This window comes from Lasiodiplodia theobromae (genome assembly GCF_012971845.1).
Source record: "Lasiodiplodia theobromae strain AM2As chromosome Unknown scaffold_25, whole genome shotgun sequence".
NCBI lineage: Eukaryota > Fungi > Ascomycota > Dothideomycetes > Botryosphaeriales > Botryosphaeriaceae > Lasiodiplodia > Lasiodiplodia theobromae.
This window is the reverse complement of record NW_023336458.1, coordinates 710,312-726,644: the sequence shown is the minus strand read 5'-3', so window position 1 is coordinate 726,644 and position 16,333 is coordinate 710,312. Positions and strand designations below refer to the sequence as shown.

Here is a 16,333-nt window from a genome sequence, read left to right as displayed (position 1 = left end):
TGTTGCGGCGGGCCACTCGTTAACCTACGGCTTATTTACAGAGGGTATTGCAGCCGACGGCTGGCGCGAAATAACATATGTAGGTAGTTGAAGCTATCGTCCGGACGATAGCTTCAACTACCTACATATGTTAATTTTTCTAAGGTAGAGCTGGGGCATAGTTACGCTATGTTCTAGAGCTCTGCTATTCTTCGCGCTAGCAATCGGCTGCAGCACCCCTCTGTATAGTACGGCCGAGTGACGTCGGCGGCAAGAAACCTCGCTCTGGTGACTCGGCGGGTATGATGCTGGTGTGAGTTCGCGCTCATTGGTGTAAGATACTTATCTTGCCGCCCGCACAGACCAGTAAATCGAGGGGTAAGATAAAGATGCGGGGAAGCTTCGCAGAACACTAAACCCTTTCATCTCCTTATTCTTCCAGGCAGGTACCTCCATCTGATCTCGTCATCGAGCCGTCTGGTATAGTTCTCTGTGAAGCGAGTCGTCACTTTCAACACCATGGACCCTCAACCAAATACCGTCGTAATCACGGCTGAATGCCTCTGCAAAGCACACACGTTCAGCACCGAGATCCCCACGTCCAAGCTCCCGCTGGAAGCCAATGTCTGCCACTGCGATTCCTGCCGCCACTCAACCGGCGCCCTGTACGTAGTTGAAACCACATGGCCTCAACCGCGCGAGGACGTCGACATCAGCGGACTCAACAGCTACCAATTTTCCGACAACATCACGTATCGGTTCTGCGGCACGTGCTCAACTCTGATGTTCTACGAGTCGCAAAAGTTTCCCAGCAAGCTGGGCACTTTTTCGGGGCCACTGCAGAACATCAATGTCGATCTCGTCAAACTCGCCAGGCACATCTGGGTCGAGGACACTATTGACGGCGGGGCTTCCGTCTGGCTCAGAAAGCCAAACGCCGACGGCAAAGAGATTTCGCGGCACCGAGAGCGTTTTGAAGAGCTCCCGTGGGACTGGCCAAAGAAAGCAAACTCAACGAAGATCGAAGGAAAGCAAGAACTGAAGTCTCTTCCTGTCTGGTGTCACTGCAAAGGGATCAATCTACTCATGCATCGTGGAGACTATGCCGGCAAAAAGAGAGAGGAGCTCCCGTGGTTCATCGATCCAAGGACATACAAGCAGCTCGCCAGTTTCGATGTGTGCGACTCTTGCCGTCTACAGTTCGGAAACGACATCGTCAACTGGACGTTTCTAGACTTGTCCAACATATCTCAAGTCGATGGCGGTGCGTTCCCAAGGACAATGGCAGAGCTCAAGGCAGCAGTGGATGCGGGCGACCCCGCAGTCGGAACGCTGGCCTACTATCAATCGTCGCCAGGTGTACACCGGTATTTCTGCAAGACTTGCTCCACGTCCGCTTTCTACATTTGCGACGATAGACCGCAAATTGCGGACCTCGCCATTGGCCTGCTGGAGGCACCGGACGGAGCCAGAGCAGAGGAATTTTTGTCTTGGACATATGGAGATATTCCCGAATGGGTGGATGATACCAAAGGAGGTTGGCGAGAAGGGCTGATGAAGAGAGTGCAGGCCGATGCAGAAGAGTTCAGGATTGCAAGAGGATACCCGAAGAGTTGGAGAAGGCTGGAGAAGGAGGCGAAAGCAGGACCATCTTAGACAAGTCAGCTTGATATGGACAGATGCGGGATTCCCCTGCTGCGGGATGTTCAACTCTCCATCTGCCTCGAGAACGTCTCTCCAGCCGCGTGATACAGGACGACAGGTTGTCGACGCGGCAAGGAACGGCGCGCCCGCACGTTGACCGCGTAACTGCGCGCGTGGAAAGCGGCTTCAGGTACTTCACCCGAGCACGTAGTTGCCGCCGATGCCGGCGTTGTTGATCGGGATGTTGATGCGCAGGGGTTGTGCGTCGCCGCTGGCGAAGTGATGGTGCTGGGCGGCGGCCGGGGGTGCTGAGGCCACGGCGCGCACGGCGTGGCAGCGGATTTGGTGTATTTCTTGGTGAGGGAGAGGCAGAGCGAGGTTGCCAGCGGCGTCGAGGACTTGGGGAGGATGTTGGCTCCTTTCGAGGCCAGATTTCTTGCGATGGCGGTGCTGATACCTGGGAGAGGGGTTAGGGAGGGGCTTGAAAAGATGTGGTGGTGTGGGAGGAAAGATGAAGAACCTTTGGAACCGCCGGTGACAGTGGCAAGTTTGCCGGAGAGGGGCTTGGTCATTACTTCGGATCGATCAGTTGGTGGAAACAGGTTTGATTTTTGAAAATTCAAGTTTCTGATCCGGACTGGCAAACCTTTATTTGATACTCAGCGTCATATATTCTCTCAATCAAGTGTCATGGACCCCGCCTGGCGGTAAACATGTCCGCTATCAGCAATGCACCCATTCGTGGCCCCGCTTTCTTCTTGGGGTATGTCGATGCGCTCCCTACGAGCAAGCCTCAAGGACATATGATGGTTTCCGTGTCAGCACGGTGCCGCCTTGCTCGAAGACAATCATAGCAGGCCGCCTCTTCCGTTGGCTGGCTGCCCGATTTCCAGATTCGGATAGCGTGGCTTTGACAACACGAGCGGCCCGCTATTCCCGCAACTGGCCGACGGCATCGTGCCCGCTCGAAATCGACATTTCTTTCGCCTCATTAATGCTATGGCAAATGTAGATTTGCGGGCAATGACCGCGCGGGAGAAGGATAGTCATCCAATTGTAAGCTTGTCCGTGCAAACACAAGTATCGAAATCAGTGTGAGAAAGCAAAATGGGCGAGCACGTAGAATGCTTAGTACAGAAGGCTCTAGGTAAGCAAGATAAAGCGAGTGTGGCGTATGACAGCTCAAGCTCGGAGTCTGCCACTGAGGTCAATTTTAAAGATTCCTACAGAAGACTTCGTTGTAGAATCAGTAATTACGAGCAAAGAACCAAGAAGCCATTTCAATACAAGAGTTGAACTCCACTTTGTGGAAGCAGTCACATCCCAAGAAAGCTTGACACTCGGGTCCATATCCACCTTCTAATCCACTGTTGTGTACACACGGGGGCGCCAGGCAGCTTTAATTGGCCAGCTCGCGAGTGCGAGGCACGAAATTGCGACGCCATCTCGCTCAGCCCTCCTCCTCTCGTATCGCGCGCCTTCAATGAGTGAACATCATCCAGCGGCATCAGGGCGAGAGCAGCAGCCCAGTTCCCAAACACAATGCCAGCCTCCCGCTGTGCTTGTCTGTATAGTACACCATTACGGCAACGACGCGACGGATTCGAAGGGCGAGATGGCTTCAGGCTCGGACGATATGGACGGTTGGCGATCCAGGCAGGCGGAGGTAACAAGGGAACGATCGGTCGGCCTCTGGACGACGGGAGTTTGCGAACGAAGCGGCTACAGCAAGTCCAGGCGCTTGAGCATCTTGTCAATGCAGCCGGAGCGACGGCTTCAAGGCTCGATGATAGACTGGCGGGGAGAGCATGGCGCAGACTGCGAGGGTGGGGTACTGTAACAACGCAACCTGACCAGCCCTCGGCCACTCGGGCGTCCAATTTCCCGAGCCCCGGTCTCCAGGTTGTCGCGAGTTTCCACGTCATACTTTACTTACTACTTCCACTGCTCAAATTCATGCCATTGACAGCTCGCAGCCCCGCGGAGTTTCCGCGGAGTTCGAATTGTTCACCGCCTGTGCACCCGCCCAAATGTCTCACGGCGCGCCGATGACGGCACCTTCGATACGAGGTCGATTTGTCTGGTCTCCGAAGAATTTTATTCCCAGATACCCATGGGCGCTTCAACTATCCATTTTAAGTGTTCTGCTACTATCCATGCCTCATCCCGCAAACGCCAGCAGCTGTCCAATATATCGCGCTCCAAGCCTACACCAGCGCTTGCCACGCGATCCATGAGCTGCTCGATCTGCGGTGGAAGAGCGTGATCCGTCCTTGAAATTAAACCCAGAAAAAAGGCTGTGTAATCAATGCATACTCAAGTATCAATCACGAAGCTACTGTTCCCGGCCGTCTTCGTGCAAAATGCGTACCCCAGTTACAAGCGTCAGCTTGCCGCAGCTCACACCACCCGATCATCCTGCAGGACTCCGCTTTACAGACTAGTGTCCCCGTTGCTCTAGTCCCCACTACAAATAAAATCTTATGCTGGTCTAAGCGGTGCTTGTGCAAGGCTTGTTTAGGGTAAGCAACCAGTTCCATTACTCGGCACCAATCACGCTCTGCTAATTCTGATAAAATGTGCCTCGCGCTCTGACCTCTTCGGACCTCGGTAGGTGTACTGCGTACAGTAGCCGGTACGGGCCTTGTTCCTGGAATTAGGCGGAGAATGCCGGTCTGTGATCGACTTTAATCGACCAGCACCGCAGAGTATCATCTGCCGCTATACGTACGTCTGTAACAAACGTACAACACGACAGTCGATGCTGCAGCTCTTGACATACCCTCTCACAAGCAGATAATTTCCTTAAAAAAGCGCACATGTACGTTGCTTACAGTTTCTTCCTGTAAGTAATTTAAAAGACGCATCATGGAGTTTATGAACCGTGTATCCGAGGTTCTCCTGTTGCTCCATGCCCTTCCAGTAGTCTGTTCTAGTTTGTCTGCTACGGGTTCGGCTTATAACGCCACCACGTCATGCTGCCGATGTCGCATGCGGGTTCTCTTGCCTATACGGAGATATCCAGGGAGATATAATCATGGGGTGGCACAAAGACGCCGTCCTCTCAAAATACTCTACTTTCTTATACGTCAGCATCTCGACCAATCGGACTCACACCAGGTCCCCACAAATGTAATTTGTCTATGAAGTCGTCAAGCGCAGGCCATAGAGGCTCCATCGATGCTTAAAAGAGCGCACTCAGGCCCTCCAAACACTCAACACAAGTCCTCCGAAATACCCGAACAAAGATGGAATAGATGATGTTGCCGATATCGGTAGAATGTTCTCACTTAAAAATTGTAAACCCATTGCCAGTGTATTCGTTTGCACTACAAACCACTCACCCGAGCTTTGTTCATTTCCCAGTCGAGCCAGCATCACATTCGAAACCATGCACTTCTCTCTTGTAGGCGCCTGCTTCCTTCTGGCCGCTACGCTTGGCCAGGCCTCACCCGTCCAGCCTCAGTCTCGGAACGTTAGCAACGATGTAAGATCAACTCTTCCTGGAACGACCCGGCTTGAGCCAGAACAGGGGGGATATTCAATGCTCAGAACGGCTGGAGTGCTTCTGCCCCATCTCTCAACCCACACCAGGACCCAAACCGCCGAGATCAATTCGGGACCGAATCGCTGACACTGGACCACAGCTTTTCTGGCTGAGCAAGCGCTGCTGCATCCTTTGCGACAACCCCTACGCCCGATGCGGCGGGAAGGACAAGCGTGAGCCTGTGGACAGCCTGGATGAAGCTCTATTTGGGCCAGTCAAGCGTGACGAGGCCGCACCGTCCTGGCTTACCAAACGTTGCTGTATCCTTTGCGACAACCCTCATGTCCGCTGTGGCAGCAATGATAAACGTGAGGCCGTCAACACCCTGGAAGAAGCTCTCTTCGGTGCCGACCAGCAGTAGTGCATCGAGTACAATGGAACATCAATCCTACTGAATGCTATTGGCTCACCCAGTGCGTTTCGTAATGATTGGTAGTACTGGGAAAAGGGGGCAGAACGACGAAAGGTCCGAAGATATGGGGTGAACTGATGGCTCTACAGCCAAGAGCTATTATGATGCAGTCAATTCATTCCTATGCTTGCTTTCAATCCTGAAGGCTTCTACCCCAGCCGAATAATGAGGATACCGTTCAATATACTTTTGAAATTATGTGTGTGCGGCCCATCTTCCTCTCCCACTTCACTACTAACAGAAACCTTAATAACCAAAATGTCAGCAACGATTCAGGCTACTTTCTGCTCGTGCACATCCCGCTTTGATCCGTGACATGCGCACGCCAGCCGGCATCGTCGGCGATAATTCGAGCCAATGGACTGCCACCTTCACCAGATCATGCAGTCTCAAACCCGCCGCAGTCGAGTTTTTACTGGACCTTTTCTTTTTAACCCCCGGGGACCTTTGGCGCGTGGATGAGTGATCAAGTGAGTTTGGAAAGGCTGAAAGTTTCACTCAAAATTACAATCAGGACTGCCCAGAGCTTGAGCCTCTTGGGTCATGGTCTTAGAAATTGTGGAGAATAATAGTATATAGCGGTCTGAAGTATACATTCTTTAAGGGATAGCCCCATTCTATTACACTCAAGCATCTCTCTTGCTCCTAAGCTCTAAGGATGTCTCGCGTGTCATTAATCCAAACTCACACCCCTCTATGGAAACATATTCTGCCGAATTCATTATTTCCGTTTCTCAGAAAGAATGAAATGGACAAACTACCCTTTGTCTGCCTTGCTTGGATGTTCTACGTGATGCTTGACTCGAGAATATGTATGGCGGGTCCAAGCTCCGGGAACCCGCCAATCAACAGCACTTCAATGAGAATGCGAGCTACGCGAAACGAATCCGCCGACGAACCCGAGTGTATTACCAAGACAGGTCTGAGGGGCGCAGTAGTCTCGGCGCGCATTGCTGTCCTCGATCAACTTCTTGGCTGATGCCAACAGCAACAGATGGTCGACCTTTTTACTCGATTCGGCGCATTGTCCTTTACAAAGCAAGTGTTGACTCCACTTCAAATCTAGGAACTACCAATGAACATGATGCTTTTATTAAGTAACTAACAACAGCTTCGCCCCTCGAAACATCGACACAGCCCTGTCTCACGCATGGAGCGCCTTGCAACCACGATCTTTGGCCGCTGTACCGCAAAGGCTGGAGTGACATTTCGTTGACATCGTCTCCTAGTGACTACCTAGGCGGAAGAGGGATCTAAAGACGCTCTGCCAAGTGGGGGACTGCTGATACTTCTATAAAAGCTGCCTTCTGGCTCTCCAACACACCAGACAACACACTCTCATCCATCCTGATACTTCCTGGTCTCTCTATCCCCATCTCCATTGACCTGCACGAATTTTTGATCCAAACCCTCACTACGAAGTACGACATGCATTTCTCCCTCGCTCTCTGCTTTGGGCTTCTACAGTCTGCTGCGGGCTTCCCTCACCTCTCTCCGTACGGGGACAGGGTTCTGGCCGATAACCACCAGCCAGGAAGACCTCATGGCATTACAAACAGCACACTGAAGCCGAACCACTTCACCTGGAGTCCCCCTGGGGAGCAGGATGGTACAGCCGCCTCTTTTGCAGCCTGAGATATGTTTACTAAAACACTATCAGTTCGTGCTCCATGTCCCATGCTCAACACACTGGCAAATCATGGATTTCTCCCCCACAACGGTCGCAATATCACCCGCGACATGATTGTCAGGGCTTTCAAAGACGGTCTGAACATTTCTCCAGACTTAGCTTCAGGGACTTTTGATACAGCCATTACGGCCAATCCAACACCCAATGCGACTGTGAGTACAAGATCATGTGTTACTTCCGTATTCACCGGAGCGAGGAGCAGACTCTGGTAGAAGTGATATATTTATAATCATGCCTGTGTCTTTGTTGAAGAAGGTTGCTGCTAACAAATGGACAATTATTTAGTGGTTCGACCTCGAAATGCTACACACCCATAATCTCATCGAACACGATGGAAGCCTGTCCCGCCGCGACGCGTACTTTGATCCTTCCAATCGTTTCGATGAAGAGACGTTCGACAATTTCCTCAGTTACTTCGGGAACGCGTCAATCCTAGGCGTCAACGAGACCGCCGATGCGCGAGCGCGGCACGCATACGACATGAGCAAGATCAACCCGAACTTCACCCTTACTGAAGAAGCTTTCCCAGTTGCTGTGGGCGAGAACTTGATGATGATGTTTGTATGGGGAAGCGTGGAGCAGCCCGGCGCAAACAGAACGTTTTTCGAATACTTCTTCCGTGAGTCATATTTTATGCTTCTGTATCTGACAAAATTTTGAGCATTGGACTTACAGGCTTGTGTAGGAAACGAGCGCTTTCCGGTTACGCTGGGTTGGGCGCCAGGAGCGACGGAAATCGGGGCTACCACGAGTGCAGTATTCGAGCAGATGCTCAGTGCAAGCCCTGATGACATCCCCTTGACTTTCCCAGTTGCAAATTAAGAGATCCACCGATGCGGAGTCTCTTATTGAGAATTTATTGGTTGGGAACATCTTTGACATGGGCTGCATACGTGGCAGACCTCAGAAGTTGAAACATTAGTCAAGCAGACAGCAAATATTGAGGTTCTGCATTCTAGAATGATAAAACTTTCAAGTCCATGTAAATTAAGGTGTGGGGTGGAGATTGAGAGCTACATATACGGTGTCACGCAGCCGAGCCCAGCACCGCCTTCCTGAAGGATTTATTCCGGTATGCCTTCTCCTCTCCTATTTCAAACTAAGCAGCATTCAGTGCGAGATGTAGCAGTACTCCCAGCTAGCTGAGGCGGTGAGAAAAACGCTCCCGGCATGTTTCTTGACGATCAGTGAGGCTGTACTGGTAGGGACGGACGCCTCTAACTTGGCACAGTTGCTCATTCGGTAACGAAAATTGCTATGACAAGGTATGACAAGAAATTGCTTCGCTCGTTTACAAAAGTCATTCAAGAACCTCACCTTCATGCTATATAGCTGCAGAGAACTTTCACATAAAACATACCTGCATATAGAATCACGACGTATTACTACTCAACATACTTTGTTGTGTATAGCGGGAAGGTTTCGCAGCCCGCCAGTTCAGCCTGCTCCGCCGCATGTAGCAAAGTTACGCCAGCAACTCTCAAGAGCGAGCTTTAAGTGGGGCTGCCAGGAATGATTCCATGGAGTACGTTTGTAAAACTTTTCCAATGATCGTGCGCTAGTTGTAGGTTTATCCCGATTGGTGGGATGTAACCCCTTCTTCATGCCATTGCCTGGTAGCTTGAATTACAAATTTAGCGTCTAATCTACCGTGTTTGGACAGCGTTCCGCTTCCTCAATCCGAGAGCTATTACGTCTCTTTTGCCATGATCCCTCGTCATTGGTTGCAGTGCTTCTCGCAACTCTGACGCTGACAAATTCCCGTGTTGGCAGGCACATGTCGTTGCGGCTAAGGAGTCGAACATGGTGAGCCATCCTCCACAGTATCTTTAGCATAAGGTGTATAAGAATCGTTTAATCCCCAGTGTCTCCTTCTCCCAATCAGCCTCATCTCCTCGACTTCATTGTTACTCACCCAGCCGTTATCAAAAATGTCGAGCCTACTGCAGCCAATCACTCTCGGCCACACCATCGAGCTGCGGAACCGGGTCTGCATGGGTGCTATGACCCGGAACCGCTGTGTTGACGATAACAAACCTACTGATGCTTCCGTGAAGCATTACGCAGATAGAGCTCGAGATGGAGCTGGATTGATCGTCTCAGAAGGCACGTTCATTTGTCCGACAGGCTCAGAGTATCAGCATCCGCCTGTGATGTGGGATCAGAGTCACGCACAAGCTTGGAAAAAGGTAACAACCGCGGTCCATCAAGAAGGTGGAAAGATATTCTTTCAAGCATGGCATGCAGGTATGTGGTTGCTTCTACGTCATTCTTTGCCTCAGCTCATTTGACCCTTGCAGGCCGCTGCCAACATGATGAAGTGCCGATGCTCAAAGAAAAGAATTTTCCTGTCCTAGCACCGTCGCAGGTTCCGGCGGCTGCTGGTAAATACCGGTTCTTGAAAGGCACGCCGGTGAGTTTTCTGTGTGGTGTGAAGACTTCGAGACGACCCTGTCTGACCTTACACCTCTACCTAAATAAAGGGCCATACGACAAACATCACAGAAATCAACGACCCCAAGACTGTTGTCCAGCAGTTCAAAGCAGCAGCAGAGCTCGCTCGGGATGCTGGCTTTGATGGAATCGAAATACTTGCGCAAGGGTAAGTTAAACTAGACATGCTCCATAATAGCATTTACTTACCACCTATTTATACTAGAGGGTACCTCATCCACAACTTCCTATGCTCGTAAGCGGATGCTCCTCGTTTCTCACATGACTACGGCTCACCACAGTAATAAGGCATGCCAATAAGCGTACGGACGCCTACGGAGGCTCAGTTCCGAACCGATGCCGATTTGCATTGGAGGTTGTTGATGCCATAAGCGAGATCTGGGGCCACAGCGCCATCGGCATCAAGATTTGCCCAACAGATGACGCCAACGATTCAGCAGTGTCCTACGATGAGCTGTGCGAGACGTATGATTACTTAATCAAACACCTAGTGTCTCGAGAAGTGGGATATATCAACCTTTCCCGCCGCGGCTGCGCTCTCGGCAAAGATGAGGACTTGTTCATGTCTTTAGACAAGAACAGCTACACACCAAGGTCTACTGCAAATGAGCTGCCATGTGGATTCGAGCCTTTGCACAGGTTTGGTGATTTGATCAAGTACCCAGGCAGTCGAACGATGCTCATGGTCAATCACGAGTACACGGTCGCCGAGGCTGATGCGCTTGTGAAAGAGGGCAAGATCGACTTGGTCACGTTTGGTCGCCCTTTCATCTACAACCCGGTAAGGCGGCTACCTGTTCCAACTTGCAGATCATTATGTTTCTAACGATGACAATACTAGGACGTTATCACCAGGATCAAGAGGGGAATCCCATTTGCAACAAATGACCGTGGCGGACATGTTTACTACGGACCATACCAAGATGTGAATGAGAACTACAACGATTGGCCCTACTCAGGCGAGAATGAGCGTTGAGAGTATCCCATAGCTAGCTACTCCGTAAAACAGGAAGACCCACAGTTCGAGAAGTGTATTGGTTTAGGTGCAGTCAGAAAAGGTGGCTAGACGCATGAATGAATAGTTGCCGTCAAGTGATGCTAAAGAGAATTCTATTCATTTTCGGCTGCTTTTCGAGAGTGAGTGTATATTTCCGTTTCTCACTGCATAATGAATATCTCATTCCTATAAGTCAAAAGTAGCACTCCGCCATCTGATAACCTCAAGGCACGAATATAACAGATTCTCCCGGCCCCGAACGTTCAGCTGCTGCATCAAATGCCTCCTTCCACTGCTCAAGTCCAAATTTGCCAACGATATTCAATCCGTTCTTCTTCCCCAGAGGCAAAATTCCCGCAGTGACTATCTGTAGCAGTCTCACATACTGCTCTCTCGTATACATCCAGGTCCCCTTGATAGTGATATTCTGCCTCATCAGGCCACGATAGTTGAACGAGAAGTCCGCCGGCACCCCACCCATCAAGCTCACTCTACCGCCCCTCCTCAGCGCACCCATCACGCTCCTCAAATGACTCGACCCCGCCGCCATCGGCGGCGATATATCGAACCACACATCGATCGGCCCGAGCTTCTTCAACGCCTCCGTCTCCCCCTCCACATCCCCCGAAATCCTCACCACCTCCACCCTACCCCCGGGACCCCCCAACCCCCTCAACTCCTCCAACAGCCCCCCATTCCTCCCCATCGCCACGACCCTCGCCCCCATCGCCAGCGCCACCCTCACCGCCGCGCCCCCAAACTTCCCCGTCGCCGGCGCCACGACCACCGTCTCGCCCGGCCTCACCCCAACATCATCGAGCCCGCCAAACGCCACCGCCATCGTCGACACGGCCAGCAGCTCTTCCACCGCGTACCCCAGCTCCCCGCACAACCGCGCCTCATCAACCGCAATGCAGTTCTCAAGCGGCATCCTTACGAACTCCGCATACGTCGAATCGCGCCACTCGCCGCGCATCAGCTTCGGCGCGGAGCCCTCGACGATGCCGGAGAGCATGATGGCGCCGTCTGGGTCGTCGCGTGCGCGGATAGTCACGTCGAGCAGGACGAGCGCGCCGGGCGCGAGGAGGGTGGCGTCGGGCCCGACGGCGGCGATGCGGCCGATGGCGCTGGCGCCCGGGACGAGCGGGGTGGGGAAGGCGTAGTCACGGCCGCCACCCGCGGTGTAGATTTGGCCGGAGTAGCTGAGGATGCCGGCGGCGAGGATGCGGATGATGGCGCTGCCGGGGGTGGGCGTGGGTGTGGGTTGGGTGGTTGAGATGTGGAGCGGGGCGGAGCGGGAGGGGAGGAGGAGGGCGCGGTGGGTGGGTGGGAGGAGGGACTCCATGATGCGGTCTTTCTCTCTCTTTTGTCTTTTCTTGGAAGATTGGTTGGGGCCTGTTGTTGAGAGAAACAGTGCTGCTCATTGGAGGTAGATATAAAGAGGTGGTGTACGGGATGCATTTCCGGAGATAACGTCAGAACTCCGATGCAGGAGCTTAGTACATTGACGGAGCTCACGGTCCTTCCGTTCCCGGTAGTCATGTAAATCCGGTGAAGCTTAACATCTGTGGTGTTCGATTGATCCGGTCAGCTTACTGGTAGGGACGTGGGGAGAAGGGCGACGGATTTACACATCGTTAACGCCGGTGTCGCCGTTCAAGCCCTGAAAGGATCACTGTCGGTACAACAGAACAATTCGCAACAAAGATCTCATGTGGATTCCCCAATCCAGATATGGAGTGTGAAAAGGCTCCAAAGCTCTATGATATCATCTCGAAATGGATTCGCTTGGTCTTCCAGCTTACTGGACCCTTTACGCATGCTCAAAGGCTGCAAAATCAACTCAAACCGCAGGCTTGATCTCGACGTTCTTTTTGAAAACATTGGTGGGATCGTATTTGGCCTTCAGCTGGGTAAGCCGCTTGTAGTTTGGACCGTACACCTTCTCCGGACCAGAACCCATTCCTGGAAAAGTCAGCACATGAGTGAATGTAGCAGGCTCCTGCCACTTACCATCATAATTGACGTATTCGAAATTCTCCTTCCCTTCATCAGCCTCGCCAGGCTCACTGATGATAGCCGCGATCTCCCGACCCCACTGCCTCACAACCGCATCATCCTCTTCGCTCTCCCAAACACACATGACGGCACACTGCAGCCTCCCGCTACGGTGCGGCATGGCCATCTCGTCCACCCCGCGCTCGCAGATCTTATCCGGATTCATATTCTCAAAATTGACCAAGCTGCGCGACGCCGACGGCACAGCCCGAATAAACGCCTGAAACGCATCCATCGTGCGCGTAAACTTCTCAACGCTCAACGGCCGCGGATACGACGCGCCCTTGATGCTCTTCCTCCCCCCACGCGGCGCCAGCGCCGCCAGCACGCCGTTGACAGCCGCATACGGCATCTCGCCGGTCGTATTGACCAGCGGGTTCGCGTCGAGCAGCGGCTTCAGCACTTTGCGCGCCTCCGCCTCTGGCCCGCAGTGGAACACGACGGCGCCGACGGCAATCTCCCCCGGCGGCAGATCCGGCGGGGCCATCAGCGCGGCGTGGATGACCGTCTTGCCGTCCGTTCCCGGCGCGACGCAGCTGCCGTTGATGAACTCGACGAGCGTCGGCGCGAAGGCCTTCGGCCACACCAGCATACCCATGAAGACGGGGTGCGCGATCTCGTACGCGCGGAACGTAAACGCCGTCGCGACGCCGAAGCTAGCCCCCGCGCCGCGCGCGGCCCAGAAGAGGTCCGGATGCGACGTCTCCGAAGCCGTGACGACGGAGCCGTCGGCGAGGACGAATTCGACGGCCAGCAGGTTGTCGACCGTCAGCCCGTACAGGCCCGACAGGAAGCCGAAGCCGCCGCCCAGCGTCAGCCCGCCGATGCCCGTGTGGTTGACGGTGCCGCCGACGGTGGCGAGGCCGTGCGGCGCCCCGGCCTCGTCGACCTCTTTCCAGTTGCAGCCGCCCTCGGCCGTGATGGTTTTGGCGACGGGGTCGACGGTGGTTTTGCGCATTTTGGCCAGGTCGAGGACCAGGCCGTCTTTGATGGACGAGTCGCCGCTGGTCGAGTGCTGCCCGCCGCAAACGACCAGCGGCATGCCGTGCTTGGTGGCGAGCTTCAGTGTCGTCGAGACTTCTTCTGCTGTCGTGGGGTAGACGACGATTGCCTGTTGGTGTTGTTGTTGTTACTTTGGTGGCCGGGCACGTGATCGGATGTGCTTACCGCTTCCTTGACCGATGCATCCGACCACCGCTCGATGCTCTTCTTGTAGTTTGGCGACTGCGGAGTGACAACTTCAACATCCTTGAGCGCAGTGCGGAGCTCGCTGACCAGATCGTAAGATCCCATGGTGTAGATTGGTACTGAGGGGAAGTTGTGGATTGAACGTTGGACGGATCAGGGTCCCTAAATACCGTCGGAAGCGGGAGGATTCGCGGTGGGGTAATAGCCGCAACAAGCGCTTATCAGGAAAATCTCCATTAGCTTACCAATCCGGCACCTGTTAGTTTCAAACTGTACCTGAAATAGCGCTTCTTCTCTCGAATTTAGACATGTACGACTTGATGGGGTTTCAGCTCTTACGCTATGTGACCGTAAAGCCGCCACCATCCAGACTTCCATCCAACATCCATTGATGAAATTTCACAATATTGCCCATCTTCCATTGCTGTTTATCAATTTTACAGTCTGTGAAAAAGAGTATACTACAAAGTACACCTGTCAATGTGGGGAGGCTTTCATATCGCTTATGTTTTCCTTCGCTTACAACGGCGTTGGGCGGGATACCGACAGGCTTATGTCAGCCGGACCCTCTGCCATAATCGGCAAGGAAATCTGTTTTACGCGTCTGTGATGACGACTGGAGATCATCGATTACGCAGTGTGGCGCTAAACTCCTTGCGCATACATCTCCTGAGAGTGCTATCTTCACCTCCGCCTGACTTCAAAACAACGCACCAGCCCAAAGTCAGTGTAACAGACTTTTCGCTGATGTTGGGGGAAACGCTGCTGTGTAATTGGTGAGGAACTAATATAATTTCTGCCAACTGGCCTTCTTCTATTATTCACCGCCCGCATATGCGATTGGATAAGCAGTGTTGGAAAGTAGCATCGAGAGAACGTCATGACTGGTGTTGCTTGTCTATGCCAAGTTCTATATTTGCTATAACGACTCGCATATACGGATCGCTTACCCCGCTTACTTCACATGACAGTAATGAGCCTTTTGGATGAATCTTGATATTGGGGGCTATACGCAGCACCAAGTGCTGCCTCTTTTCAATTCTACTCCAGACCCTATTTCCCTATGCGACCGCGTTTTGCCAACCAATTATTCTCCACCGAAACCCCAATACTTTACCACAGCGGAGCAGATCCCCTTTCTCTCTTGCGTCGAAGTCAAATCTACTCTCGTTTCTCGGCCAACATACCTCCACAAGCAATGAACGTTATTCTTTCACAGCCATATGGATATCGACCGCTTCAAGGCGATTGGAACATTCGACTCCTACAGATTCTCGACCCTGACCGCAATGGAGGGTGCAAAAACCCACAGCTCGATCTCGTGCACGTGCGTCTCGATCATGCTCCACCTTACGAAACCGTCTCATATGCTTGGGGTGATCCGGTACCCACCAGTACACTGTGCCTCTCCTCCTCAGAACGGCTTGGAATTGCGCACAACCTGAACGAAGCACTGCCCTACCTCGTAGAAAATGCTACTTTGGAAACGGGATTTCTCTCGATTGATGCGATATGCATCAATCAGGCAGACCGTGTAGAAAAAGATAGCCAGATTCCGCTAATGGGCGAAATCTACCGGTTTACGAGGCGTACAATTATCTGGCTAGGGCCAGAGCTGCCTGATGACCAGTACATTGACCATCACGGGCCACCAACCCAACGTCTCCTTGACGCCATGGCTATCATCGACCGCCACATAAATACAACAGATATCTTGCTTCTTCGGAACAATACTTGGAAGTACTTGAGGGACATAAAGGCCGAAGGATCATTCACCGTACAGCGGTTCAACGCTTGTATGGAGGCTGTGGACAGTATATTAGGGCGGCCATTGTTCACACGAGCATGGACCTTTCAGGAATGGGTCTTGTCGCAGGAGCTGCACATCCTGATCGGCCGCTTCGCTTTTAGATGGGAGTCGTTGATGCACATATCAGCGCTTTTCAGCTTTTTGAGTCTGCAACCTGACTACAAGAACTTCAAGGCCTATCCGCTTATACTGCGCGTCATAATCCGGACAACATACCTGGATAACGAACGAAATAACAACATGTGGACTTTCGATATTCCCACATTTTGTCGCATCCTCGTCCATGTCAATTTTCCCCACAAGGTATCAACAAGCGAGCCACACGACCGCATTTTTGGGTTTCTCGGTCTCGTCAGCCTACCAACATTCAGCCCTAACTCTACCATTCCCATGGCCGATAACCTCACATCATTTGCACACCACATCATCTCCACCACTAAGTCTCTAGACATTCTCGCCGCCGGTTGTGGCGTTCGAAAACCAAAATTTGCCGGAATACCATCCTGGGTGCCCGAATGGAGCACTACGCTACTGGAATCAATTTCGTATTTCAC

The 16,333-nt window shown here is 52.5% G+C and overlaps 7 protein-coding genes across 7 annotated transcripts; 4 read left to right on the top strand and 3 right to left on the bottom strand.

Annotated features, from left to right (window-relative positions):
* Positions 1 to 498: 498 nt before the first annotated feature.
* LTHEOB_8214 (uncharacterized protein) lies at positions 499 to 1,635 on the top strand (the record flags this gene model as incomplete). Its single annotated transcript, XM_035517667.1, has 1 exon — positions 499 to 1,635. The coding sequence occupies one exon, from the start codon at positions 499 to 501 to the stop codon at positions 1,633 to 1,635; it is 1,137 nt and encodes a 378-aa protein (XP_035370761.1).
* A 183-nt stretch (positions 1,636 to 1,818) lies between these two features.
* Positions 1,819 to 2,195, bottom strand: LTHEOB_8213 (3-oxoacyl-(acyl-carrier-protein) reductase; the record flags this gene model as incomplete). Its single annotated transcript, XM_035517666.1, has 3 exons — positions 1,819 to 1,894; positions 1,951 to 2,080; positions 2,144 to 2,195. The coding sequence occupies 3 exons, from the start codon at positions 2,193 to 2,195 to the stop codon at positions 1,819 to 1,821; spliced, it is 258 nt and encodes an 85-aa protein (XP_035370760.1).
* A 2,819-nt stretch (positions 2,196 to 5,014) lies between these two features.
* Positions 5,015 to 5,531, top strand: LTHEOB_8212 (uncharacterized protein; the record flags this gene model as incomplete). Its single annotated transcript, XM_035517665.1, has 2 exons — positions 5,015 to 5,110; positions 5,271 to 5,531. The coding sequence occupies 2 exons, from the start codon at positions 5,015 to 5,017 to the stop codon at positions 5,529 to 5,531; spliced, it is 357 nt and encodes a 118-aa protein (XP_035370759.1).
* Positions 5,532 to 7,010: 1,479 nt separating this feature from the next.
* Positions 7,011 to 8,094, top strand: LTHEOB_8211 (Deoxyribonuclease TatD-related protein; the record flags this gene model as incomplete). The annotated part of the gene is made up of 4 exons (XM_035517664.1): positions 7,011 to 7,191; positions 7,243 to 7,424; positions 7,558 to 7,891; positions 7,958 to 8,094. 4 exons carry the CDS (start codon positions 7,011 to 7,013, stop codon positions 8,092 to 8,094), a joined length of 834 nt encoding a protein of 277 aa, XP_035370758.1.
* Positions 8,095 to 9,203: 1,109 nt separating this feature from the next.
* On the top strand, positions 9,204 to 10,702 carry LTHEOB_8210 (Aldolase-type TIM barrel; the record flags this gene model as incomplete). Its single annotated transcript, XM_035517663.1, has 6 exons — positions 9,204 to 9,519; positions 9,573 to 9,685; positions 9,756 to 9,874; positions 9,932 to 9,961; positions 10,015 to 10,507; positions 10,568 to 10,702. The coding sequence occupies 6 exons, from the start codon at positions 9,204 to 9,206 to the stop codon at positions 10,700 to 10,702; spliced, it is 1,206 nt and encodes a 401-aa protein (XP_035370757.1).
* A 244-nt stretch (positions 10,703 to 10,946) lies between these two features.
* On the bottom strand, positions 10,947 to 12,068 carry LTHEOB_8209 (alcohol dehydrogenase; the record flags this gene model as incomplete). The annotated part of the gene is made up of 1 exon (XM_035517661.1): positions 10,947 to 12,068. One exon carries the CDS (start codon positions 12,066 to 12,068, stop codon positions 10,947 to 10,949), a length of 1,122 nt encoding a protein of 373 aa, XP_035370756.1.
* A 498-nt stretch (positions 12,069 to 12,566) lies between these two features.
* Positions 12,567 to 14,074, bottom strand: LTHEOB_8208 (6-hydroxy-d-nicotine oxidase; the record flags this gene model as incomplete). Its single annotated transcript, XM_035517660.1, has 3 exons — positions 12,567 to 12,688; positions 12,737 to 13,892; positions 13,949 to 14,074. The coding sequence occupies 3 exons, from the start codon at positions 14,072 to 14,074 to the stop codon at positions 12,567 to 12,569; spliced, it is 1,404 nt and encodes a 467-aa protein (XP_035370755.1).
* Between the last annotated feature and the right edge of the window lie 2,259 nt (positions 14,075 to 16,333).